General features: G+C 51.3%; 2 protein-coding genes across 8 annotated transcripts; both read right to left on the bottom strand.

Annotated features, from left to right (window-relative positions):
- Positions 1 to 1,278: 1,278 nt before the first annotated feature.
- On the bottom strand, positions 1,279 to 4,021 carry HDHD3 (haloacid dehalogenase like hydrolase domain containing 3). 3 transcript variants are annotated; one of them, XM_007094318.3, is made up of 2 exons: positions 3,935 to 4,021; positions 1,279 to 2,398 (listed from the first exon to the last, which is right to left on the bottom strand). In XM_007094318.3, the coding sequence occupies exon 2, from the start codon at positions 2,240 to 2,242 to the stop codon at positions 1,493 to 1,495; it is 750 nt and encodes a 249-aa protein (XP_007094380.1). In that variant the 5' UTR covers positions 2,243 to 2,398; positions 3,935 to 4,021; the 3' UTR covers positions 1,279 to 1,492. The 3 variants fall into 3 exon arrangements, with proteins under 3 accessions (XP_007094380.1, XP_015398514.1, XP_007094379.1); XM_015543028.2 differs by having other exon boundaries at positions 1,279 to 3,486; positions 3,935 to 4,005; XM_007094317.3 differs by lacking the exon at positions 3,935 to 4,021 and adding an exon at positions 3,740 to 3,926.
- A 6,305-nt stretch (positions 4,022 to 10,326) lies between these two features.
- ALAD (aminolevulinate dehydratase) lies at positions 10,327 to 24,201 on the bottom strand. 5 transcript variants are annotated; one of them, XM_042963998.1, is made up of 12 exons: positions 24,118 to 24,201; positions 18,602 to 18,797; positions 17,563 to 17,613; positions 16,994 to 17,090; positions 16,516 to 16,651; positions 16,328 to 16,411; positions 16,139 to 16,227; positions 15,553 to 15,608; positions 15,378 to 15,465; positions 15,203 to 15,289; positions 14,478 to 14,607; positions 10,327 to 13,824 (listed from the first exon to the last, which is right to left on the bottom strand). In XM_042963998.1, exons 2-12 carry the CDS (start codon positions 18,712 to 18,714, stop codon positions 13,763 to 13,765), a joined length of 993 nt encoding a protein of 330 aa, XP_042819932.1. In that variant the 5' UTR covers positions 18,715 to 18,797; positions 24,118 to 24,201; the 3' UTR covers positions 10,327 to 13,762. The 5 variants fall into 5 exon arrangements, with proteins under 5 accessions (XP_042819932.1, XP_042819933.1, XP_007094557.2 ...); XM_042963999.1 differs by lacking the exon at positions 24,118 to 24,201 and adding an exon at positions 23,494 to 23,741; XM_007094495.2 differs by lacking the exon at positions 24,118 to 24,201 and adding an exon at positions 18,926 to 19,041.
- Between the last annotated feature and the right edge of the window lie 1,425 nt (positions 24,202 to 25,626).

Consider the following 25,626-nt stretch of genomic DNA (forward strand, 5'->3'; position numbering starts at 1 on the left):
CACCGGAGGTATCCCCTGTACAAGGAAGATGTGTCTAGTAAATCCCAAAGAGGTGTGAGGGGAGAGGAGCATGAAGAGGGGATAGGAAGTTAGAGACATGGAATTTTTTTAAAAAAATTTTAATGTTTAGTTTTGAGAGAGAGAGCTTGTGAGTGGGTAAGGGGCAGAGAGAGAATCCCAAGCAGGGCTCTAACTCACAAACTGCGAGATCATGACCTGAGCCAAAGACACTTAACTGACCTGAGCTACCCACGCGCCCCTAAGACATGGAATCTTCAAAACCTAGCTAGCTTACGTCCTTCAGTCTCCAACGACTCCCCGTTTCCTACACTCCTGTCACCTCAAGCTCCAGTCCCTGTTCCCTGTGCTGTCCTCCCCTCGCCCCCAGTGCGAACACCTACGACTGGAGTGCCCTTCAAAACTGACCTCTAGAAAATCTTCCCTGTTCTACCAGGATCTCCACTGCACCATGTCCCATGGAACACAGCTCTCTGCTTGCAACTTGGTGGTCAAGCCAAGGGCTTTGGAGTCAGGCATGCCTAAATCAGAACCCTGGCTCTCTCACATACTACCTGTGACCTCAGGCAGGCTCCTTCTAAATCGGTTTCTCATTTGTAAAGTGGAGGTCACACTATCTCTGCCCATCAGGTAGCTTTGAGGGTGTTTTATTTACTGAGGGTTCTATATGCATATAAAGGACTAACACGTGGCAAGCGGAAATGAAGTTTCTTCTCATGACTAATTATGGTGCTCCTTGTCTAAAATCCTGCAAACACTAGAGGCATGTCCTAGAGGGCATGTCCCTACAGCAGAGCTTAGCACCCCAATTTCCAAACTAAGCTCCTCTGAACTTCCACTTCTAGGGAGTGGAGGCTTCAAGGGCCCGACTGAGGGGCTCTAGGACCTGCTTCAGCTCTAGCAGTTTCTCACTTTTCCTGTTTTGCATATTGGGGTTCCAGTAAGATCTCCCGTAACAAAAGGGCCCTGCTGCTAATACAAAGTTTGACAGTGCCTGGTTTTGTTGTTTTTTTTTTTATAATTTTTTAAAAGTTTATTTTACTATTTTGAGAGAGAACGAGCACAGGAGGGGCAGAGAGAATCCGAAGCAGGCTCCGCAGTGACAGTGCAGAGCCCAAGGTGGGGCTCTAACTCACCGACCGTGAGATCATGACTTGAGCCAAAATCAAGTGCTGGTCCTTAACCAAACGAGCCACCCAGGCGCCCCGATAGTGCCGGGTTTTGAAGCTAGTTGGGCTCTCGGTGAATCTTGTAGGGGGGGGGGGTGGGGGGGGGGGTGGGAAACAGACACAGGTGTGAACAACTTCAGCAACCAGAAGCAGGTTGGAGCAGGGCTAAAAGCCCTGTTTTCACTGCTTTATAGTCACAGTGCCTTTGGACGCTGCAGGGAGAGGGGCAAAGGCCAGATCTCAGGAAAGAAGGGGCTCTCTGCAGCGTTTGCTGGGCCCAGCCACTTCCCTCATCAGATTCAAAGTTACGGGGGTGAGACTTCCAGGTGGTCAAGGGCAGGCAGGAGATGGGACAGTGAGGGGAGGAGGCATTCTTGAGATACAGAGTCTTTGATGGCAGCTTCCAAAGGCTCTGGGCCGACCACCAGGAAGCTGTGCATACCTACAGCCCGCGCCCCCTTATAATCACAGGGATAACTGTCCCCAATATGGGCTGCCATTGCCGGTTCCACTTGAGCAAGCCGCAAAGCCTCACGGAAAATTCGGGGGTCGGGCTTGGGCCAACCGGAAGCCTCAGAGGTCAGCACAAAGTCAAAGTATTCCCTCAGGCCAAGACCCATCAGGATGTCCTCTAGACGCTGGTCAAAGTTGGAGACCACTGCCAGCCTCAGACCTCGTTTTCGGCACTCCCTCAGGGTGGCCTCAGCCCCCTCCAACACCTGCCAGGTGAAGGGCTTGCTGAAGTCCTCGTACAGCTGGTCAGCGATGGGGGTCACAGCCTGGGCATCTCGAACACCTGCTAGGTAGAAGGTCTGTAAGACCACATCCACCCACCACCGGCGGGAGGTGAGGCCTTGGCTCAGGCCATAGTTGGGGAAGCTGAGGCTCTGAGCCCTGTACGCCTGCCTGAAGGCTTGTCCCAGGGAGGCGGCCTCCACCTCCAGCCCGTGGGCCCGGGCCTTGGAGGCATATTCCTCTCCCACGGGGTGGCGGAGCCTGAGCAGCGTATCCTTCACGTCCCATGTCAGCAGTCGTAACTGTAGCCGATGCGCCATGTGTCTGCAGGAGGCGGGGGGGGGGCACGTCCACCCCAGGTCTGCCAGGGGTTAAAGGGAACCTGAGCTGGACAAGACCCCCTCCACAACCTAAAGGTCTTCTCTTTCCAGGCCTTGTGTGTCAAAGTTGCTGGCGCTTCCTCACAGCAGAAGATCCTGGAATGAGACAGCAGTGATGTGGAAGTTCAGGCCTTGGAGTCAGAGACAGATTGGGTTCAAATTCTGATGCTGCCAACTGACTGTGTGGCCCTAGGAGTGCCACTCTCTGAATCTGTCTCCTAATGGGAGAGGAGCACCATGTCCCAGCCTCACCAGATTGTTGCATTAAATGAGATCGTCCGTTCATTCCACGACAAATTTCTGGGCACCTACTGTGCACTAGATACTAGGGAACAGGATAGATTTCCAGCCCTTATGGCATTTAGACAAAAAACTATGCAAACACTTAAGCATAACGAAGTCAGCATGTGCCACAAGGATGTAAACCCAGGGATCCCATCTAGTTTGTTGAGCTTCGTAAGAAAGTCAACTTTCAGTGGAGATCTGAAGAATGACTATGCGGGAAAAAGAGGTAGTTAAGTGTTCCTGGCACTGGAAACCGCAAGTGCAAAGGCCCCGAGGTAGGTCAACAGCAAGTCGGCTGCTTTGGGTAGATGGGGGCTGCTGAGGCAGGGCCTTGTAGGTCAAGGTAAGGAAACAGTTATGATTGCTATTACTATTGTTAACAATGCCAAAGACACAGACGCAGACCATGTGACCAACCCCTTGTTTTGGGAAGAATGAGCCAGAGAGGGGCAGATACTTGCTTAAGGTGAGTCTGTGACACAGCCAACACCAGAACCTAAACTTCCAGACTCTGGCCAGTGCGCCCTTCCACTGCATCATGCTTAGACAAATGTGGATTTTAAAACAATCTGGTTTTGGTGAATCTGCACAAAAGGCAGACAGAGAAGCCCAGTCCTGACTCTATGCCGGAGCCCCAGCTTCATCTTCACTGGAGGTAACAAGGTCGGCCTGCCTGGGTGCAGAGCCAATGAAAGGATCACGGACTCCATGCACAAGAAACGAATTCCTCAGCCTGTGGTCCAGAGGCTGGGTGGAGCTTCTTGCCCCAGACACTGGATTCCAGACGGTCCGAGGTTGTCTAGTCGCAAACTGAGGGGCCAGAGTTCAGAGCACAGCCAAAAGTTGCCGCTGAGGAAGGGAAGTGGCTGGTGAATCTGGGGACAAGCCTTAGGGGAAGTCTGTCAAGGAAATGAATTTAAATGAATCTGGAAATTATGGAGACCCATCCAAAGACCCTCTCTCACTTTACTGGTGGGTAGATGGAGGCCCGGCGAGGGGCGGGAACTCGCCCAAAGCCACGCAGGAAGTCAGTGGCACAGCGAAGACTAGAACAACGAGCTCTGGCTCCCGACCCACAGCATTTCCCATTTCTGGAAGCCGGGGCTGAGGGCTCTGGCCTACAAGCCTGAATTGCTCGGCCTTCCTTCTCACCTCCAGGGCTCGATGGCGACAAAGTCCAGGTAACCCGCTGTTAGAGCGAAATCTCTACAGCTGCCGTTTGCAGCGTGACCTGGGGCGTGACGTGGCTGCGGCCGCGCTCCTGGGGCCCATTCTCAGCTCCAGCGCGCCCCGAAGCCTCGGCGCCCGCCCCCGGCCCCCGGCCCCGGGGCATCAGGACCCACTTACTCCGCAGTGAAGCCGGTGCAGGGAAAGCCGCAGCAGCCCGGCGGCTCGGAAGAGGCGCGCAGGCGCCCGACCGCTTGGCGGAGCCAGAGGCCCGCCCCCTCCTCGCCCCGCCCCCGGCCCTGGGCCTTCACCGCTCCTCCTCCGGCCGCTTCCTTACAGCCTCTCCCGGCTCCCGTCCTCTCCGCCTCCCGCCGCACCTTCACCTGCCTCAGTGCGGCGCCCTCGGTCACCCGCCCACACTGCACTTCTCTGCCTTTCTTCTCCTTTCCGTCTCCCACTCTACCCGTGCGTGAGACCCCACACCCTCTCATTCCCCGTTCGCCCCGCCCCCACCCCGCCTCTCTCGGTCACCTTGCACACTCTCCTTCCTCTTTGCCTGCCCCGCCTTCGTCGTCTGTCCCTTATCCCCCTTTGTGCGATTTCTCCCTTCTCCTCCCCAAACCCCTCCGCCTTTCTCGGATCCGGACGCCCCCGGGAGGTTCCCAGGATGACTTGGGAAGAGGGGGATTTGGGTCCCCTTCTGGATTGCTGAGTGCTGTGTGGACTTGGACAGGGCGCTGTCCCTCTCTGGTTTGAGTCTCCAGTCGGTACTAGGAAGGAATTGCTTTCACGTGGAAACTTGTCTAACCCAAGGCAGTTTGCTGAGGTTAGGGTCCTCTGCAGTAATCTAGCTGCTTTTTTTTTTCATTTGATATAAAATAATCATCCTCAAAAATGTTTAAAAGTATGAACTGTGCAAACTAAAAAGCCCAATCTCGCTCACTAACGACTCATTGAGCATTTCTCTGCCCTCTGTCCTTCACTGAGGACGCGGTAGGGGAGAAAAGACGGGATTCCTGCCTTCATGGAACATGAGAGGGGCAGACACAGATCAAGTAAATGAGATTTCAGATAGTGATGAGTGCTATACAGGCAATAAAAGAGAATGGCGTCAGGAACAGTGTGGGGGCCTCTCTGGGTGAGATGGTTAGGGGAGGGGCAAAGATCTGAATGGCTGCCTGGTGAAGATTAAGGGACAAGTACTGCAGGTGAGAAAACTGGGAGAGCAAAGGTGCTGGGGCCCCAGCCTGTTTACTGAGCTAGGGCAATGGCTCATGGGGGCAGGGAGAAAAGGAGGGTCTCTGCCACCCGACCCTCCACCCCCTTATTCCCCAGGGGTTGCTGCAGTAGCAGATTTGGTTATTATGCTATCATTTTTCTAGGAGCACACAAACCTGCATATATTTTTTCTTCCTTCTTCTCCGCACCCCACCCCCTCTTTTTAAAACAAAACTTCCTCCTATATTCTAAGGCTGGTCTGTTCGCTTCATTCAGAACCACCTGACCCTCACTGGGCTCAGGCCTGGGAGGAAATACAAAGTGCAGAGTCACAGACCCTAGTGCTGTCACAGACAGCAAGGGGGAGCTTGACTTCCAAGCTCATTATGTGTTACAAGCGTGATTCCTACGAAATAGAAAGGGTGAGTAGGAGGCCAGAGGCCCATCTGCATTTTACAGAAGGGAGTTCAGGTTCCAGGGTCACCTAGAGCGCATTTCCTTAGGTTCTGGTCCCAACTCTGCCACCTGATTCTTGGTGAGCCCTTCACTGAATTCTTTTCCTCTCTGGGCCCCAGTCTCCAATATGCAAAATTGGGAGATTGGACAAAATAACTTCCAACTGAAGTCCAGGCCAGCCTCTCAGTTAATTTCCAAGGTAATTAACTTTGTCCACAGAACCTCAGTTTTTCCATACGTCAGGATTAAATGACATCACATGAAAAAAGCTCTTTGAGAAGATGATTTTTTTTTTTTTCTTTCAATTTTTTAGGGGCCTCGGGCTGACTGAGTAGGTAGGGCATGCGACTCTTGATCTCATGGTTGTGAATTCAAGCCCCACGTTGGGGCTTACTTTAGAGATTCCTTAAAATATAACAATACAACAAAATTAAAAACAAATCTGAGTATAGTTGACACACAATGTTACATAGTTTCAGGTGCACAACATAGTGATTCAACTTCTTTATATACAGCATAACCTGTGCTCACAAGTGTAACTACCACCTGTCACCATGCAACACTATTACAACATCACTGACTGTATTCCCTATGCTGTACTTTTTATTACCATAACTTATTCATTCCATAACTGGAAGCCTGTCTCTCCCACTCTGCTTCACCTGTTTTGTCCGTCTGTCCACCCCCTAGAAGATGATTCTTTTCAGATAATTGAGTCTCCTGAGAGGTTCAGGATTTTGTTCGGTCATGTAACTATTTCAACCCCGGGCACTTGTTGCACAAGGCAGGTGTGTCCCTTGTGATCCATGTGAACATGGCCCTCATTTTACTGTTTGTCCTTTACATTCTGCCTTTTTCTTTCTCTGAGTAACATTTCAACAGAGATAAAGGAGACTTGAGTGTCACAGAAAAGCCAAGGGCAGGTCCCTGCTGTTCTGAAACAAGAAACAAGCTTTAAAAAATTTTTTGTAATGTTTATTCATTTTTGAGAGAAAGAGAGAGAGAGAGAGAGAGAGCATGAGCGGGGGAGGCGCAAAGAGGGAGGGAGACACAGAATCCAAAGCAAGCTCCAGGCTCTGAGCTGCCAGCACAGATCCTGACGTGGTGCTCAAACCTGTGAACTGCGAGATCATGACCTGAGCCAAAGAAACACACTTAACCCTGTGCCACCCAGGCTCCCCAGAAACAAGCTTCTTTCTGGTTTTCCAGTTCAAAAATGGGTACACTTGGGGCACCCGGCTGGCTCAGTCGGTAGAGTGGGCGACTCTTGATCTCAGGGTCACGAGTTCAAGCCCCACATTGGGTGTAGAGCTTAGTAGTTATAGTTTCCTAAGTCAGATGGCAGAAATCCTCCTTGGAGGGTTTCATCCCTTGACCTATCCTGTGTGGGCTGTGGCCTCACGATTGCCCCTGGAGACACCTGGGGTGTGATTAGACCAAACACTGCCATAGATCCACTGCTCATGGAGGAAGCCAAGTTTTTTATATGAGGCTTTCGCCCTCCAGAATCTCATGTTCTCTCATACATAAATAAACCCAGCCTGGGGCCGCCAGACAGCTCTCCCTTTACCTAAACATTTTCATGTACTTATATAACTTATATTAAAATATATCATAGAGGAAAGTGCAAACAAGTGTCCATGTCCTTGAATTTTTACAAAGTAAACACTCCCATGCAGCCAGTACTCAGACCAAGAAAAAACATTTCCAGAACTCTAGAGACCTAGTCCACTTCCGCTTGCTTACCCCCGCCTGGTTCAACTGGCTTTTGATCTGTAATATAAACGGGATAATACAGCATACACTCTTTTGTCTTGCCTCTTTTGCTCAAGTTTTGTTTGTAAGATTTATCCATGTTGCTGTGTTCTTGCAGGTCATTCATTCTCCTACCTGTAATATTCCGTGATACGAATATGCCACATTTTATTGTTTTTTTAAAAATGTTATTATTTTTCAAGATTTTATTTTTAAGTAGTCTCTACACCCAATGTGGGGCTCAGACTCACAATCCCGAGATCAAGAGTTGTGTGTTCTACCAACTGAGCCAGCCAGGCACCTGTTTTTGTTTTTTTTTTTTTCTTTTTTAATACGAAAATTTATTGTCAAATTGGTTTCCATACAACACCCAGTGCTCGTCCCAACAGGTGCCCTTCTCAATGCCCATCACCCACTTTCCCCTCCCTCCCACCCCCCATCAACCCTCAGTTTAGTCTCAGTTTGTTTTTTTTTTTAAGTGAACTTTTTCAAAAGTACTTGGGGCTTGAACTCACGACCCTGAAATCAAAGGGTCACGTGCTGTACCAACTGAGCCAGCCAGGCACCCCACCACAATGTACTGTTGATGGGCACTTGGGTTATCTCCAGTTTTTGGTTATTACAAACATTAGAAAATGTTGATATGAACATTCTTGAATATGTAGGTCTTTGGGTGAACATATGCACACACTTCTGTTAGGTAAATACCTAGATGTGGAATCATGGAGTCAGGAACTATCTATGTGTTCAGCTTTAGTGGATAGGGCCAGTTTTCTGAAGTGGTTGTACCAGTAATGTCTCAGAGTTCCAATAGCTGCACATTCTCAACCATTGGCTTATCTCTTTTTAAAACTAGGCACTTTGATGGAAGTATGGTGGTATCTCATTGTGTTTAAAAAAAAATTTTTTTTTTAATGTTTGTTTATTTTTGACAGAGAGAGAGAGACAGAGACAGAGCATGAGTGCGGGAGGGGCAGAGAGAGAGGGGGAGACACAGAATTGGAAGCAGGCTCCAGGCTCTGAGCTGTCAGCACAGAGCCTGACGTGGGACTCGAACCCACAGACCGTGAGATCATGACCTGAGCCGAAGTCGGACGCTTAACCGACTGAGCCACCCAGGCGCCCCATCATTGTGTTTTTAATTTGAATTTTTTTTTTAATTTTTTTTTCAACGTTTTTTATTTATTTTTGGGACAGAGAGAGACAGAGCATGAACGGGGGAGGGGCAGAGAGAGAGGGAGACACAGAATCGGAAACAGGCTCCAGGCTCCGAGCCATCAGCCCAGAGCCCGAGGCGGGGCTCGAACTCACGGACCGCGAGATTGTGACCTGGCTGAAGTCGGACGCTTAACCGACTGCGCCGCCCAGGCGCCCCATTTAATTTGAATTTCTATGTTGACTAATGGAGATAACACCTTTTCATATATGCATTGGCCATGTTTTCATTTATTTTTATTTACACAAATAACACACAAATATAACTTTCTTAGATAAAACACATGAATATAAAAATGCATCTGAAGCTAGGATAACACCTAAAAAGCTAAGGTTCCCCTGAAACCAATCCCTTCTCCAGTTTTGAGCACTGGACTTGGTGTTTGGAGACCTGAAGCCCAGCCCTGGTCTGCCAATGGCTTGTGTGGATTTGAACAATTTCCCTTTCTGGGTTTGTCTCCCATCTATACAATTAGAGTGTGTAACTAGATGGTCTCTAAAGACCTCTTTGCTGTCCTGACCACTGTTTGAGTGATTACAAGACACTTCATATGATGAGGATGGCCATTTGCCCCTATATCCATTCTCTCCTTTTTCCTTAGTAACTTAATCCAAGTTTCAGCTGAGCCACCTGGCTGCCCCACTAGAGTCTGTTTTCCAGCCTACCTTACACAACTAGCTGCGACCGTGACTAAGTTCAGACAAGAGCATATGGACAGAAGTGATATGTGCAACTTTTGGGGTTTGCCCTTATAAAGAAGCATCTTGCCCTCCATTCATCTTTCTCCTCTTTCTGCTGACTGGAGAGGAGCTAATGGTGGGAACTGAACTCGCCATCTTTGACCATGAGATGGAAGCCGAGATGTGTTTAGGAGGACGGAACAAGGAGGGCGCCTGGACCCACCACACCATGTAGCTGACATGGTCTGGACTGCTCAGAGAGAAATGTTTTCTTCTTAGCTATCATTACCTTGGCTTTTGTTATGACCACTGAACTTGAGTCCTGACTAATACAGAGTAACTGCGGAATGACTTTAAATTGGGTGTTAGGGCAGGGTTTCTGAGGAAGTGACGTGTCAGCCAAGATCTTAACAATAAAAAGGAGACAGCCACACAGATTCTGGGGAAAAGCATTCTAGGCATGGGGGACCACTGCTGCAAAGTTCTGAGACTCCACTAGACTTCTGTGTAATGAGGCAGACCTGGTCAGTCATGATGCCACATCTCCCATGCCATTGTTGATGGTGACTGAATGAAGAGGCTGGTTCATATGACCTGAGTGGCGCCAGTCAGAGAGCTCCAGAGATTTATCGTGAATGACGGGAGAGGGTCTTTCTTTGGGATTGTAAGTCATAAGGACCATTTAAGGATCCTGTGGCTGTCAAGTGGCAAAAACCTATCTTAGAATAAAGCCAAGCTGAGGCAACCATATAAGAACTATGAAGAGACATAGCCTCTATGACAGCCTTTAACCCTAGACCCAAGCACACCTGACCTTATTGAAATCCAGTTATAAAAACCAATCATTTACTTTTTTGCTACTGAATTGGATTCTGTCACTTGCAACCATAAGTATCTGGAATATGGGACGCTGGAAGTCACAGGCCCTTATATGTGGAATTGGCACAGTCCATGTAGGCTATGGGGTATGGGGCAGGTCAGGAGTCCTCCTTTCCTAGCTGGGGAATTGTTAGTAAAGTGGTGGGTTGAAATACCTGTTGTTTTTGGGGACCCTCAACCATTTGCCCACTGAAGGTGTAGTTTTAGGGATCGTAGTAGAAAATAGAAAAGTGAGATTGGGGAGCGCCTTGGGTGGCTCAGTCGGTTGAGCGTCCGACTTCAGCTCAGGTCATGATCTCACGGTTTGTGAGTTCGAGCCCCGTGTCGGGCTCTGTGCTGACAGCTCAGAGCCTGGAGCCTGCTTTGGATTCTGTGTCTCCTCCACTCTCTGCCCCTCCCATGCTCATGCTGTCTCTCAATAATAAACAAAAAAAAAGAAGTGAGATTGGTGGAATGTATTGGCTATTTGTTGTGGCCTTTAGGAAGGACCTACAAGAAACAGACAAGCTACCATCTAAGCAGACACATCAGAGGGAAATAAAGTCAAGTCTCATTAAGAGAGGCCCTGAATGCTCACCAACTGCCTGTGATGCCTAGAAGTCTGAGAATATGCCTTGCCAATTGTGAAAGCTGAGTTCTCTCTGCACAAGGATAAAATTACGACTAGCAAGAGCAGGGCACGTAGCAGGAAGACTGGGACTGTGGAGGAACTAGATCCTTCAGGACCACCTAAGCCCCTTCAGCTTGCCTGCCTGGCCATTGCCTCTGGAAACAAAACAGTGGGGCTGGAGCAGATACTAGGTGGCTTCTGACGACAAATCCTGACTTCAGAGGGCACCACTGCACATAGACCATGATGCCTGAAGGCAGCTCAGCCCTTGGTGTACCCCCTTGAATAGCATCACGTTAGATCCCTAATTTATCTGTTCACTAGGAGATGGTGTGCACAGTGGTTAAAGGTAGAGGCCTTGGAGTTGAGCCATGTGGGTTCAAATTCTACTTCTAACCAGAAGTGTTTTCAGTGATGGGGTTCTAGATCCAGTTCTGCTACAACTTGAGTGGCCCTGGGTGAGTCATCAACTCTCTAGGTATAGCTCCCTCACTGCAAACCCAAGCTAAATTTAGGACTCCCCCTCTACCCTCTCTCCCAAGCTTTCCCATCTTAGTAAATGGCCCATCAGCCGCCAGGAGCTCAAACCAAGTTTATCCTTCCCAAGAAATCGACCTCCTAAATCCATTCCCCTCTTCACCCCCTCTGTCACCACTCCAGTCCAGGCTACAAAATCTCTCCTGTGCGCTTTGCCAGTGCTGTCAAATGTTTTCATCAAATGCAAAATCAGAGTGCATCGTTCGCCTGCTTAAAATCCTTCAGATGGCTTTCCTTTCTCTTGGAATAGGGTCTGGAAAGGCTTCCATCTTCCTTACACATGGCTTTTGACACCCGCATGGCTTGGCCCTGGTCTTTTTGCCCTTCACTGTGCTCCAGCCACACCTGCTTTGTGTTCTAGCTCATTCTAGACATGGAGTTCCTTCTGCCCGGAGTGCTCTTAGCTTGGCTGCTTATCCTTCAGGTCAAGGGTTAAATGTCAGCCTCTCAGGGAAGCATTTTCTGACCCTTCAAACCCAGTTAGGTCCTGGTGACCTTCACAGCGCCCATCACATCACCGGTGACACATCGACCTCCTGGTTCTCCTCACGGAGACTCACCATCATTCCGCTTAACGTTTACTTCTGGGGGAGTCTGGGACATATGCAGAGTGGTTTGCCTCCTGTGAAGTTTGTACCTAAAGAGCAAGGTCTGTCTCCTGTCTCTCTGTGCTGACAAGAACCAGGCCTCATATTGGCCTGGCAATGATGAGTCTGGGATGGTGCTGAAGAACATTCCCTTTCATACTAATCAGAAATGAGCTCAGGGGTCAGGGGTCAGGGGTCAGGGGCCAAGGGGCCAGGAGATAAGAAGCTAAGAGGCTAACACAGCCAAAGGTTCTGGTCTGGTCAGAACCTTGAGGCCCATCAGTGGCTCATCTCTAATTAGAGCTCCAGGCTCTGGCTCCTTGAAAGGTGAAGCTTTAGGACTCTTCAAGCCCTGGTTTTGGCTGGCCACCTCCCCAAAGGACAGGGTGAGATCGGGTCCTTATTTAGGTCAGCCGCAGCTCTGACTCAACCAGGAGTCAGAGGAGACTGGTCTGTCTACAGGAGCTGCCGGGAGTTCGTAATTGTACTACTTAAAATGGATTGTACTGCTTTAAGGTCTGAATTGAACCTGCTTTGGCCCGAGATTTGGGATTTCTTGTCACTTTGCAGATGGGCAGGGAGACTTGCAAAATGGCCCCTCTATAGCCAGGCCTTAACCTTTCCTAAGAGGAACATTATGCCGTGAGTCTCGGAAGAATGAAAGCATGCATCCAGGCACTCAAGCCAGAAACCCATGAGGGCACCCTTGTTTCCTCTCGTTCCCTAGACTTAAAAAGCTCAGGCAAAATCTGCTAATTCTGCCTGAATTAATGTATCCTGAATACTTCTACTCCTTCCTGCCTCTGCTGCCACCACCCTGGTCCAGGCCAGTGTCAGTGCTCTCTGGGGTCTACGAGAGCCTCCCAACCAGCCTCTTTCTCACGCTTCCTTTTTTTCATGGCAACAGAATGTGGGAAAGTGGAACACACATAACTCCTGGTTAAGATCCTTCAGATGGCTTTCTATCAAATGCAAAATAAGACCAAGCTTCTTACAAGGCACAGGGCCTACCTTTCCAGCCTCCGGTCTGGTCAATCACCCTCTTCTTCCTCACCCTGCTCCCAGGAGCCCTGCCAAGCTCCTCCCACTGCAGGACCTTTGCACACTTTGTGTCATTCTTGCAGCTTCTGGTGCACTTGCCTCTGTTCTCTGGGAGGATCCCTTCTTGTCCCTTGGCCTCAGGGAGGGCTTCTCGACCACACTCTCGAGACACACCCATGGTCTGTTATTTTTGGTGTCAGACCCTTTCTTTCCTTCAAAGCGCTTATTACAACTTGTAACTGCTTTGTTTTCTCATTGTTGTCTGTCTCCTTATTATCCCTGCATAGATTTCATATACAGAGACAGGCTGAGGTCTGTCCTGCTATATCCCCAGTACCCAGCATTGTGTCTGGGCACCGGGCAGATGTTCTCAAAAATTTTCTCGACAGAAAAGCCTTTTTTGGTGGTGGCATCTTGAACAGCCAGGGACTCTCTCTTTGCTTCTGAACTTTGATCTTCAGAAGGCAGCGTTTCTGCTCATGAACAAGTAACTCTTCTCTGGGTATATGGCTCAAAGCAGACGATCTCAGGCAGCCTGGCAACATGAACCCAGGTGGGAAGCACCTTCTGGAGGAATCGTGGCAAATCTCAAGTCTAAACCCGAAGATGTCAATCTAGGCCTCTGTCCCAGGGCCCAGCTATGCTGCCAGAGGCCTCGGGCTTTCCAGAGCTTCTCATGATTCAAGATGCAACCGCCCTCCTCTTTCCCTAATGCTCCAAGCCCCTCTCCCGGGCCCTGCCAAGCCTGTGCCCTTGGCTCCCGGTAGCTTTCAAGATGAAGCCACGCCAGAAGAAGGAGCTGGGGTGGTGGAAGAGGGCCTCAGGGATGACTCAGCGGAGGGGCAGGGAAGCCCGGGATGGCCGGTGAGACTCGAGTGGTGGGATCTGGCATGCTGGCAGAAAGCACCTACCAGTATGTGAATAGGAAGAGCGCGCGGGCACAGTTCTAAAGCAGCATTTACTTTGGTTTTCACTTCTCCAAGGCCCCGGGACCTTTTAGAAGTTATGGGGTCTTGTACGCCGTCTCCATCACTCCTCCTTCAGCCACTGCAATAGCTGAGGTGTGTAGTAGGTGATGATGATGTCGGCACCTGTCGGGGGACAGAGGCAGGAAGCGGGGAGAGGCCAGGCATCAGCTCTGGGCACACCTTCCGGGAGATGAGGGCCAAGGGTGGGGGAGGCGACTACCATGAAGAGGCACAGCCTGTGGGCGTCACAACAGGAGACTGAGCCCAGCTCCGGTCAGTTAAGGCTCTGCACACTGTGTAACCCTGGGCAAGTCATTTTCTCTTACTGGGCCTCAGTTTGCCAACGGATAAAATGCACGACGGGAGAAATAAGTAAGTTATAAGTGCCCTTCTGATGCTGTGCACACCAACAAAACCAGTTCCCGTTTACGGAGTGGTGAGCATTTCCTGATTATACATATCATCTCATTTAATCCTCCTGACAGCCATGCATCAGGTACTTTTTATCCCCAGTTTATAGACAAGGACACTGAGGTTCACAGAAGTGGCTTGGCTGAGGTCTCAAAACCAAAATGTAAATAGCCAGCTCTGCTGTCTTCACTGTTCTATGTTCTGTTCTGCAATTCCATATCCCCTCCTCACCCTGTGTTTCTTTACATCGCTGGTATTTCCAGGCATAAGGCTCTAGGCTGTCTCGTGACTTTATTTCCCTTTCTAGGCAAAGTGCCCATCAGCCCCGTGGCACAGGTCAAAAACCCCCAGCCCGGCCTGTTTACCTGCGCGGCGAAAGGCGGTCATGGCCTCCAGCACAGCGGCCTTGAGATCAAATGCCCCGGCCCGGGCTCCGTGCCACAGCATGGCGAACTCTCCAGAAACGTGGTACACAGCAAGCGGGAGCTCAGGGTGCTGAAGAAAAGCAGCGGTGGGTACATGAATTGAAGTGGAATGGTGGCGTGCCTCCAGGAATGTCCCTTCCTCCCTGCTCGACCTGTGAGCATCTGGAGCCCCATCCCCTGTGTCACTGCTGCTGGCAGCCTGGCCCATTCTTCTTCTTCTTCTTTTTTTTTTAAATAATGTTTATATTTTTGTTTGAGAGAGAGAGGAAGAGGGAGGGAGGGAGGGGCAGAGAGAGAGGGAGAGAATCCCAAGCAGGCTCCGTGCTCAGGGCAGAGCCCGACAAGGGGCTCGATCCCATGACCGCGAGATCATGACCTGAGCCCAAATCAAGAGTCAGACGTTTAACCAACTGAGCCACACAGGTGCCCCTAGCCTGGTCCCTTCTCGAACTGTGAAAGCATAGCTGCTCAAAGGCCCCTGTGAGCCCTGGGGCCGATGCCCGTGGGGGTTCCGAGGCATGGATGTGGTGGAAGGATTCCTATTCAGGGGCCGACTGCTCTGAACTCAGAGTCTGCAGTCTCCCAGTCTGAGGTCCCAGAGTCTGTGGACAAACTCGCTCATTTCCCCGAGCCTCTCTTTGCTGGTCTCTGCTCCGTCTGCTCACCTTGTCCTTCACCTCTCGCACGATGTCCAGGTAGGGCATTCCTGGCTTGACCATGAGCATGTCGGCTCCTTCCCGCACATCCCGCGCCTGAGGGATGAAGTACTGTGTGGGTAGTGCCCGGGAGGCGAGCTGGGAGGGGGACGGGCCAGGTGGGGCTCGAGGTCTGGTCACTCACCACTGCTCGGAGGGCCAGGCCCCGTGCTCCTGGCGGCAGCTGGTAGCAGCGGCGATCTCCAAAAGCTGGGCTTGACTGGGCCGCGTCCCTGGGAAGCAGAGGCATCAGGGTGGGCGCCAGCTCTACGCTGATGGGTCAGGGGTTTGAGAGCAGGCCCCTGCCAATCCCCACTTACCGGAAAGGTCCATAGAAACAGGATGCAAATTTGGCGCTATAGCTCATCACTGATACCTACAGGGAGAAAGTGGGGGTCAGGGTTCAGGCAGCTCTTTCCAGATGTGTCAGGGTGAAGTGACAGGGAGAGAAAGGATGTAGGCTGGGAAGCAGAGTGCCTGCGGTCTAGTCCCATTAAAGCTCTGGGCCTTGGTTTCCCCATGTGAGGTGCAGAGGTTGAGATGGATCCCAAAGGCCTCGTCCAGTGCTGTTTTCACTTCTGTGATTCTTTTTTTTTAAGTTTTTAAACTTATTTTATTTTTGAGAGAGAGAGAGAGAGAGTGTGTGTGTGTGCACGAGGGGCAGAGAGAGAGAGAGAGAGAGAGAGAGAATTCCAAGCAGGCTCCACGGTGTCAGCACAAGGCCTGACACGGGGCTTGAACCCACGAACTGTGAGATCACGACCTGAGCCGAAATCAAGAGTCGGATGCCTGACTGAGCCACCCAGGTGCCTTTCACTTCTGTGATTCTTAGCACATGTGGGGACAGGGCTGGTCCAGGCTGTCTCCTTGCCCTCCCCACACCCGTTGCCACACTCCCCACCCTACCCTGTTGCCAAGTCCATGTGCCATCAGGGCCTCCTTGATGGCTTCCACACGTCCGTCCATCATGTCCGATGGGGCTACCACCTGACATCCTGAGGGGCAGAGGGTGGCCTTGAGAACTCCGGGACCCCCGTATCCACTCTGCCACCTCCCTGACCCGGAGCTGCTCATCTCTGCCGGAGGCTCACTCACCTGCCTTGGCATAGGCGAGTGCTACTTCTGCCAGCCGCTGGCGGCTCTCCTCGGCCTGGAATGTGCCGTTCTTGCCCAGGAGCCCTGCAGGACAGACGGCCGGGTTTGGGGGAGCATCTAGGTCCCTGGCCTATCCCACCTGCAGGAGGTCTCGGGCAGCAGGGCTTGGGGAGGCGGGGGAAGCTCACCACAGTGACCGTGAGAGGTGTAGGGACACAAGCAGACATCACAGGCCACCAGGAGGCTGGGGAACGTCTTGCGCAACAAACGGATCGCCTCGACAGCTGGGGAGTCCTCAGAGTCGGCTGCAGAGCCCCGTTCGTCCTAGTGGCCGGGGAATGACAAAGCGGTAAGTCTGTGACCTGAAGCCCTCCGGAGGCAGGACGGCCAGACCTCATGGACCACCCGGCTCCCTGCGTGGGGACGCAGTAAGGACTGTCTCCATTTTGCACAGGGCACTTGACCTACCCGGTCAGGGTGTCACAGCCCTACTAGGCTTCCTGTCCCTCCATGGGTGCAGTCATTAGACAGGGGCAGTGTCCACTCACCCAGGCCCCAGGGCCAGCACGTGGCGGTAATGAGAGTGTGGTCAGCATGGAACCTCAGCTCACCCTCATGCCTCCCTCCCTTCCCCTCCCCTCCAACTCTGCTTCTGGTTCTCTCCACCTTAGGGACTCTGCTGGGGACTCCAAAGACCAGGACGCAGCGCAGGCCCTCTTCCACCAGGGGCTTCAGCATCTCTTCCAGCCGGTTCACACCATATCTGCATGGGGGTGGGGTGGAGGGCCCGAAATGAGGTAGGTCCCAGGCAAGGGGTCCCCTCACCTGTCTGTTAAGAGCCAAGTTGCACACGGCACCAGGATGGCTCAAGCCCCACAATACAGGGAGGGGTAGGAATGCACCCACCAAACAGATGGGAAAACAGAGGCCTGCAGAAGCAGAGCTATGGAATTTAGCTCTGGAAGGCCCCTCCAAGGTTCTCGCTGAACTCCCATTTGCAGTCCAGCTCCCCCTGCAATAGACTCTGCTATGACATCTCTGGTGATGAATGGATCGCTCGTCCCTTTATGAGGCTGCCTCTTGTGTTATGAAGCAACTCTGTCCCTGAGAAAACCCTTCTCTCTACTGGGCTGGGGAGCTTCTCCAGATCTATCTCTTGGGTCTGCTTCCTGGCACCTCCACCTGGGAAATCTCTCCCTCCATCCTCCCCTGGCCCTCCCCACCACGTCCCCTACCTGGCCACTCCCGGGAGGCTGTCGATGGGCTGTACGTCATCAGGAATGTCCCTGCAAGAGCGGGGAGGGGTGGGCTATGGACTGGTGGCTGTGGGAAGGGCCAGTGGCGAGGGAGTGACCGGGAGGGATGGCTGGGGAGATGGGAAGGAGTAGAGAAGTGGGGACGGTGGGAGGAGGCTGGGGTCCAGTGTCTGGTTCCCTGCCTGGCCAAGCCCAGGGCCTGAAATAGTAACAGGAACGACAAAAGAGTGACAGTGACAACAGAAGCGACTGGACTAAAAGAACAGTAATCACAGGAAGGAGTCAAATAGCTAAGAACTTGGACTCTAAAGTCAGCAGGCCCTCGCCTGCCCTCCCAGCCACTTACTGGCTGGGTGACCTTGGCCAACTTGTACCATGTCTCTTTGAGGCCAGGCCCTTCATCTGTATTTGGGTGGATTCGTTCATTGATTCAACAAATATCGAGCATTTATTATGTGCCAGGTACTGTTTACTCTCTGGAGATACAAACTGAACAAAACAGACACAAATCCCTGCCCTCGTGGAGATGACACTCTAGGGAATAATAGCCATACCTTCCTCACACAAATACTGTCAGGACTGAATGAGAGAATACATGTAGGTGCTTAGCATAGTACCCGGTACACAGTAAGCACTCAATAAATGTCAGCCATTGCTATTATTAATAATCACAGCTGCCACCTCTTACATGTACATAGCTCTTTACAAATCTACAGAATGCCTTCTCAGCTTCTGTCTTGTTGCAAAAGCTCAGGATGGCAGGCTGGGGTTATTATTCTTATTTTCCAAATGGGGAAGACTGAGTTCTTTCAAGGTTTGTTTGGTTCCTAAAACTTGTCCTTAACCCACTCTCAATCTCTCTCTCTTTTTCACACACACACATACACACACACACACACACACACACACACACTCTCTCTCTCTCTCTCTCTCTCTCTCTCACACACACACACACACACACACACACACACACACACACACACACAGATCAGAGACCTGGACCATTCCTGGGACTCACGTGACAAAGATGGGGTAGATGAGGTTGGAGGCGCTGAGGGTGGCGGTGGCCGTCTGCCAGGCGCGAAGCAGCGGGTGGAAGTAGCCGCTGTGCAGAACCGACTGGGGCTGCATGGTGGGCAGAGCAGTAGGCAGCCAGCTGGTTGAAACCGAGGGCTCCCGAGGTGTCTGCTGTGCCCTCAGCTCTGTGTACAGCTCTGGGGGACAAGAGGAGGCACATGAGACATGGTCCCTGTCTCCAGGAGATGGCCACCACCCCCCCCCCGCCCCCCCCCCGCCCAAGCTCTTCCAGATTCCTGCCTCCGCTGCTTTCTGGCCAGTGCACCTCCGATGTGGTTCACCAAGGCCTACCGGTCTACGACGAGGTAAGTAGAGAAAAAGAAGTAGGTCCTTCGGACACTCTCCTGGCTACTGGAACCTAATAACATAGGGTTTGGACTTGTGTTTTATATGGTCTCTCTCTTTTTCTCAAATAACATTTCTCTAGCAATTCAATTTTATTTTATTGTATGTTATTCAAGGAAATCAATCTGTGATGGATTAGAAATTAGGATGAGAAGCACTGATATAGCCAACATTTAAACTTTGTTTATTCCATGAAAAATGTTCATGTGCTTGGCAGAAATTTTAGATAAGCAAAAAGAGAAAAATCTCCTGTAATTCTACCTCTAGAGAAAAGCACCATTAACTCCTCGGTACGGAGACTTCTGGCCAGGGGCAACACACACTAAGAGGATTAAATAGCACCTGACAGACAGACTGGCAGACAGAACTCCTGTAGAGTGGCCATGGAAGCTGTCTTTTCCAGCCTCACAGCCTCCTGCTGCTCCCCAAGCACAAGCCACACTTGGCCTTGGCCACTTTCTGGAAGTTTTCTGTCCCCTTTACCTAGAAGGTTTGTGCTCTCTCCACAACCTCCTCGCCCCCAAACCCTACCAGGTGCCGCTTCTTCCCTCTCCCACTAAGCCTCTCTTGCCCAGATCCTAATCTCTCTTATGTAACAGCTCTTTGTGGATCTAACTTATGTCATTCCAGTAGACAGTGCTTCTGCAGGGCATGGTCCACAGTGAGTTCACTTCTGCCCTCCTCTCCACCCCCCAGCACTCTGCCACACAGTAAATGTTTAACTACATGAAGTATAAGACAATATGCCCTAATGCCAAGTAAGTGGTGTAAGACAGAAGGAAGCTGGGGCATTACCATTCATTTCTTGAGCACCTACGACATGCCAGGCCACGCTGGGCACTTGTACACATGATTTCTCATTAAGGTGGCACTATAGTCCAGGCGGTAGGGTGGATGGAGTACCTCTTAGAGAGGAACCACCACAAGCGTACCAGGAGTTCCAATGTGAGTTTAGAGGTTGGAAGAAGCTCGTTGGAGGAAGACAGGGGCTTAAATTTGGATGTTTCGGGATGAGTGGGTTCAGCTTGGCAGAGGGAAAGGGGCGAATGTTCCCTCAGAAAGGGAAGTGAGGGGCAAAGGTGGGGAAGGAGGAAAGGCTGTTCTGAGGGCTGAGAAGACAATTGAAGATGTGTGTCCTAGGGAGGGGACAAAGGGAGGCCAGAATGAGGACAGGGAAGATGGGGTAGGGGAGGGAGGTGGAGGTGGGGAGGTGGGAGTAGCCTAGTCAGAGCCTGGCTTTAGGAAGATAACTCTTGCAGGCTGAGAAGAGGAGCACAGAGACTGTGGGGGTAGATGGGAGGAAAAGGAAGGGCCACTGTAAGGCAGCCAAGAGTCAGTCTCTTGGGACGGATGCTCTGAGCTTCCGTGACCCAGACGGCAATGGAGACAGGGACAAGGCAGGAAGAGGGTGGTGGGGAGCTGAGTTTTTGGAGGTGCCTGGGACAATACTCAGTAGCCAAGTAGGGGGGAAAAAAAGAGCCACCAGTCTCTCCTTGTATGAATGGACCTCAAGGCCCAGGGAAGGGCAAGGACTTACCCAAGGTTACACTTAGCAAGTTAAGAGGCTAAAACAGTAGGGCTAGAAATCTAGTGTGTCAATTCCTAGGCGGAGAATGGGGGATGGGGGTCCTTGAGTACGCTGATAATGCCTTTCTCTCAGGTCCTTTTAGCCCCCCTCCCAACCAGCTCAGGGACCCATTTTATCCAATTCTCCTCCTTGGCAGGGCTGGGGTTATCAGGAGCCACACAAGGACCCACCCTACTACCACACCCCTCGGCCAACCACATCATTGGACACAGAGGCGAGTCAGGTCTCCCCAGTGATGTCCTAGCCCCTAAATGAGCAATCAGTCATTCAGCAGATACAAAGTCCTAAGTGCCCATTTTGTGCAAGACTTTGCTGTCAGGTCTGCTAGGGGTTAGCTCAGCTCAGAAAGGTTAAGTCCTCTGCCTAAGACCACGCAGCTGGTTAGTAATGGGCCAGAATTTGAATCTGTTTTAGACAATGAGTACAGGGTTTTATCTACCATACCCATAAACACTTGATAAACACTTGATTCAACAGGCATCTCTCTGTCTGTACTACCTTTGCCTTGTGCGTGGGAGAGATGGATAGGCAAGAGAAAAGATACTGAGCGTACGTTATGTGCTGGGCACTGGACCAGGTACCTTTACATGTATCTCATCTAACCGCAGTGGTCCTTCCAACTTTTAGTGATAAGGAAACGGAGGCTCGGAGAGGTTAAGTGACTTGTTTGGAGCCCAGTCAGATTTTGAACGTGCCTCTGATTCACCTCCTAGAGAACAAATTTGTAGCAGGACCCTGGCTTCTGGAATCCAAAGCTGCATTCCACTGACCTCAACTCCCCATCTACTTTAGAAGGCGGGGCCAGCAAATGCCTTCTGCTTATCAGAAGCAGCACAGCAGGGCAGCCAAGGTGCTTTGCAGCCCAAATTTTACAAGGAGGCTGGGAGGTTGGGGGCAGGGGCAAGGGTGAGAGGGTTGAGGGGGAGGCCTCACTAGGGCACAACCATTTGTGTCTGTTTCTTCTTCCTTTTTTTCTTTTTTTTTAAATGTTTATTCATTTTGAGAGAGAGAGCCAGAGAGAGCAAGAGAGAGTGAGAGTGCACACGAGCGTGAGCTGGGGAGGGGCAGAGAGAGAGAATCCTACGCAGGCTCCGTGCTGACAGCACAGAGCCCAACACGGGGCTCGATCTCACAAACTGTGAGATCATGACCTGAGCCAAAATCAGGAGTCGGCCGCTTAACCATCTGAGCCACCAAGGTACCCCTGCATCTGTTTCTTTAATTTTAGGATTAGGGAGAGATTTGATTTGGGAAACGGGTGTCAGTGCTGAGAAAATTAGAAAGTTGAGAATCACCAATCCTGTCCATTTCTTACATTCTGATGTGGAAAACGAGGTGCAGAGAGGTGACAGGACTTGTTTGACATCACACAAGGTACAGAGCCGGGCTTGACCATGAGTCTCCAGCCTTCTAGTCCAATGCCCTGTCACCTACACCACACACTGTCATTCTGTTACAACAGGCACTTAATAACTAAATATTTGTGGAATAGAAAAACAGCCTCTAAGCCAGAGTTGCCTGTTTGCAGAGCCAAATCCATGCCAAGGTTTTGCTTTGCAAAAAGTCTCTCAAGACTGGGAGATTTCCACACATTTGGGAGGGCACTTCTTCCCAATCAAGGGACCTGCAAGCCACAGCTTAAATCCTGTGACACCTCAAAGACAATGGCAAGTCACCGTGGGATTCACCATGGGACCACCTATGCTCACCCACATTAGAGCAGGTTAGCTTAGCTGGAAGGCAGCAGCACAGGGTGGTGTAGAGAGAACCTTGTTTCAGGGTCATAGAGGCCCAGGTCTGATCTGTGCTGTGTGGGTGACTTCAGGGAAGGTTGCTGGCCTTTCAGGGCCTTCATTTCATAATCTATAAAATGGGAATGATACTACCAAACCTGCAAAGCTGCGGAAATTAGATTAGAGATAGTTAGGAGGTACGTGCCTGGCACCAGGTAGCAGCACAGTAAATGTGTAGCTACTTTTATCATCATTCGGAGCAGAACTGAACTGGAAGGAGATCTGGAGTGAGCCCAGCAGTGCCTTCCCCACCACACCCAGAAGGGAGAACTTGCACTCAAACCTGTGTGGCTGCAGGGTCTTCTGAGATACCACACAGACGCTACCGTAGAGGGTGGACTAGATGTTAATCTATGGGAGGCGCCTGTGTCTCCAGGAGCCAAGGATGGCTTCGTGCAAGAGGTAGTTCTGCAGACTGATTATGAAGGTACTTCCTTCCTTAAGTAACTAAGTTGGGACCTGAGAGCTGCCAGAATGGGGGTGAGGGGGTGGGTCAGAAGGAGCTGCAAGGCCTGAACTTCCCATGTTATGCTCTGCTGAGGATTTCAGAGGCTGTGCTCTTGGCGCAGAGGGTGGGGAACTGCTGCCAGCTCTGGCAGGCTCTGCCACTAGTTGGGGAGGAGGCAGTCAGGAGGGCCAACTAAGTAGAAGGTGGCCAGGGCTGAGAAATCCAAAGCCCCAGAAGGGCCCAGGACAGCAGCTGTCAGGCAGTTCTGAAAAGGGACCAACTAACCAGCATTTCCTGAATATCTACCCTGAGCCACCCCAGTGCTGGATACAGGGATTAAAGAGAAGCAGGAGACCTAGGCCTTGACCTAGGGCTTTGAAGAGCCCAGCCTCTTCTGGGCTTAGCCATTTGGAGCTACAACGAGAATCAGCCAGTTCCACAGACTCCTAGAATATCTTGTCTAAGAGGCTCCTTAAAGCTTGTTGATTACATCATCGAAATAATGGTGAACTGGGCTCAGAGAAAGGCAGACACTGGCTCAAGATCTCGCAAGGGGTCAGTGGCAGATCTGGGCCTAGAATCCAGGTCTCCAGCAGCCCAGTTCTCAGTGCCCCCCATTAGCCCTTGCTACTTTAAGTATAGATCTCAAAGCTGCTTACCAGCAGAGTTGGGCTTGTGGAGAACTCTGAATGAAATAGGGGGGTATGAGGAAGGAGGCAGAACATTGACTCTGGACTTGGCTACAGCTGACAGCCTGATGGTTAAGCGCGTGGGATTTGGAGACGGTAGACATGGGTTCAAATCCTGGTTCTGTCACTTTTCAGCTGTGCGATCTCAGTTTCGTATCTGGCAAATGGGGACTTGAACCGACCTCAACGGGCTTTTGTAGCCTTAATGGGCCAATGGATGTGACTTATGTATAAATCTAGCACAAAGCGACTGTTACTGTCTCCACTTCCCTCCTCCTCCCCCCCCCCTCCCCATCCTTCAAGGCACCTCAGGCTCTGCACTGATAGAGAACGCACCAAGGGTCTCCAAGGGAGTGGACCCCAGAGAGGAGATGCAGAGCCCGGAGCCGGGCCCCCAATGGCTACATCCCCGCGGAGACCCCAATCCTGGGTGCAGCAAGGCAATCTAAACAAGGGCCCCACAAGGACTCTGCCCCCGGCTGCACCGCCAGCGCTTTAGGCGCACGGCACATTTGGGTCTGGGGACAAGGGACTCTTGGTGCCACAGCCTCCACCTCCGAGTCCGCCGTCTCCCCGAGTCCGGCCCCCACTCACCTGGCTCCTCAAGGGCTCAGAACTGCCGCTCCCGCCACCGCCGTAGCTCGTTTTAGTCTCCCGGGGCCCACGTGGGGGCGGGGCAGCTCACCCGGAAGCATCTCCCCCCCTTGCAGCCCGCCCCAATCAGCGTTAAGGCCACGCCCCCTACGGGCACTGGGCTGGCGGGCTGGTCAGCTCCGGCCTCGGCCCCGCCCACACTCATTGAGGCCTGGCCAATCAGGTGTGCGAAAGGGCAGGCGGGCCCTCGTTTCCCTCCCCCCTCCTCCTTGCTCCTTACTTGGGGCCGGTGCTTGGGTAGCGGAAGGACAGTGGGGTCCTATGTGGGGGCGCAGAGGAGGTGCAGTAGGGGTCCCTGAGAGTCGGGCTCCGATGCGGTTACAGCCCTGAGGTTCTCTTTACAGTTTTCGTTTAACCAGGCTAGTGCATACTTGGCGCTGGTTAATCGTTGAAAGAATAATTGGATGTCAAGGACATTAAAACAACACCTTAATACCGAAAACAATAGCTACGTCCATTTTTGCAGACTGAGTGTTTTAAAGCTGTTGAGTTCAGCACCAGGCGGCCTTCCAGGTTTTCAGAGGAAAATTTATTCCAGTGTAATTACTCAGAGCCTGCTCTGTGCCATGGATTGAGAGAGGTGATGTGAAAAGACATGGGCATTCCGGAAAAGCTCTAAGTCTGATAGGGGCATCGGGCCAGTCTAGGATGGGTACAATGCGACATTTGACCAAAGGTCTGTGCGCGGTTTGGGCAGAATATGTGCAGGGGCAGGAGGGAACCAATGAGGCTTATGGGGCTTGGGTGAACTGGTAGGATTTGGGTGAATGAAGTAGGGGGTGGAGATCAATACTCTAGCAAAGGAATGCCCTTATCAGGGTGCACTAGGGATTATGGAAAAGCTGACTTTGACTTGTAGAGGAGGCCAGTGAGTTGGTTGTATTACACTTACTCTCACTCTCAGATTTTATTTCTCAAAATTGGTACCCGGAACCCGTTTTATACCTCTTTACATTCCAAGTTAAATAGGCAGAGAGGCTTAATGCTAGGGAAATATGAGACCTGTGTAGCTTCCAGCTACTAGAGTTCTGATCTGTGGTCAAATAAGGGAGGTGGGACAATGAGGTCATATTTTTTGTGCATTTAAGAGTCAGGGACACGGGGCGCCTGGGTGGCTCAGTCGGTTGAGCGGCCGGCTTCGGCTCAGGTCATGATTTCACAGTCCGTGAGTTTGAGCCCCGAGTCGGGCTCTGTGCTGACAGCTCAGAGCCTGGAGCCTGTTTCAGATTCTGTGTCTTCCTCTCTCTGACCCTCCCCCATTCATGCTGTCTCTGTCTCAAAAATAAATAAACGCTAAAAAAAAAATTAAAAAAAAAAGAGGCGCAGTATCATGCATTCACTTACCTAATTTTGATGACAATTATGTTACTATCCTTGTTTTACAGACCGGGAAGACAATCTCTGGGGAGATTAAATAATTTGCCCTGCATCACACTGGGTTTTCTCTGC

Source organism: Panthera tigris, chromosome D4, assembly GCF_018350195.1.
Source record: "Panthera tigris isolate Pti1 chromosome D4, P.tigris_Pti1_mat1.1, whole genome shotgun sequence".
Classification (NCBI taxonomy): Eukaryota; Metazoa; Chordata; class Mammalia; order Carnivora; family Felidae; genus Panthera; species Panthera tigris.

What these genes read in the sequence shown, in the direction of transcription:
- ALAD (XM_042963998.1), bottom strand. Translation starts at nt 18,714, where the DNA reads ATGCAGCCCCAGTCGGTTCTGCACAGCGGCTACTTCCACCCGCTGCTT. An exon ending in TCCCCAGCAGAGTCCCTAAG is followed by an intron (nt 16,652 to 16,993) that starts GTGGAGAGAACC and finishes CCCGGCCACTAG; the next exon opens with GACGAACGGGGCTCTGCAGC. An exon ending in CACCTCTCACGGTCACTGTG is followed by an intron (nt 16,412 to 16,515) that starts GTGAGCTTCCCC and finishes TCTGTCCTGCAG; the next exon opens with GGCTCCTGGGCAAGAACGGC.
- HDHD3 (XM_007094318.3), bottom strand. Translation starts at nt 2,242, where the DNA reads ATGGCGCATCGGCTACAGTTACGACTGCTGACATGGGACGTGAAGGAT.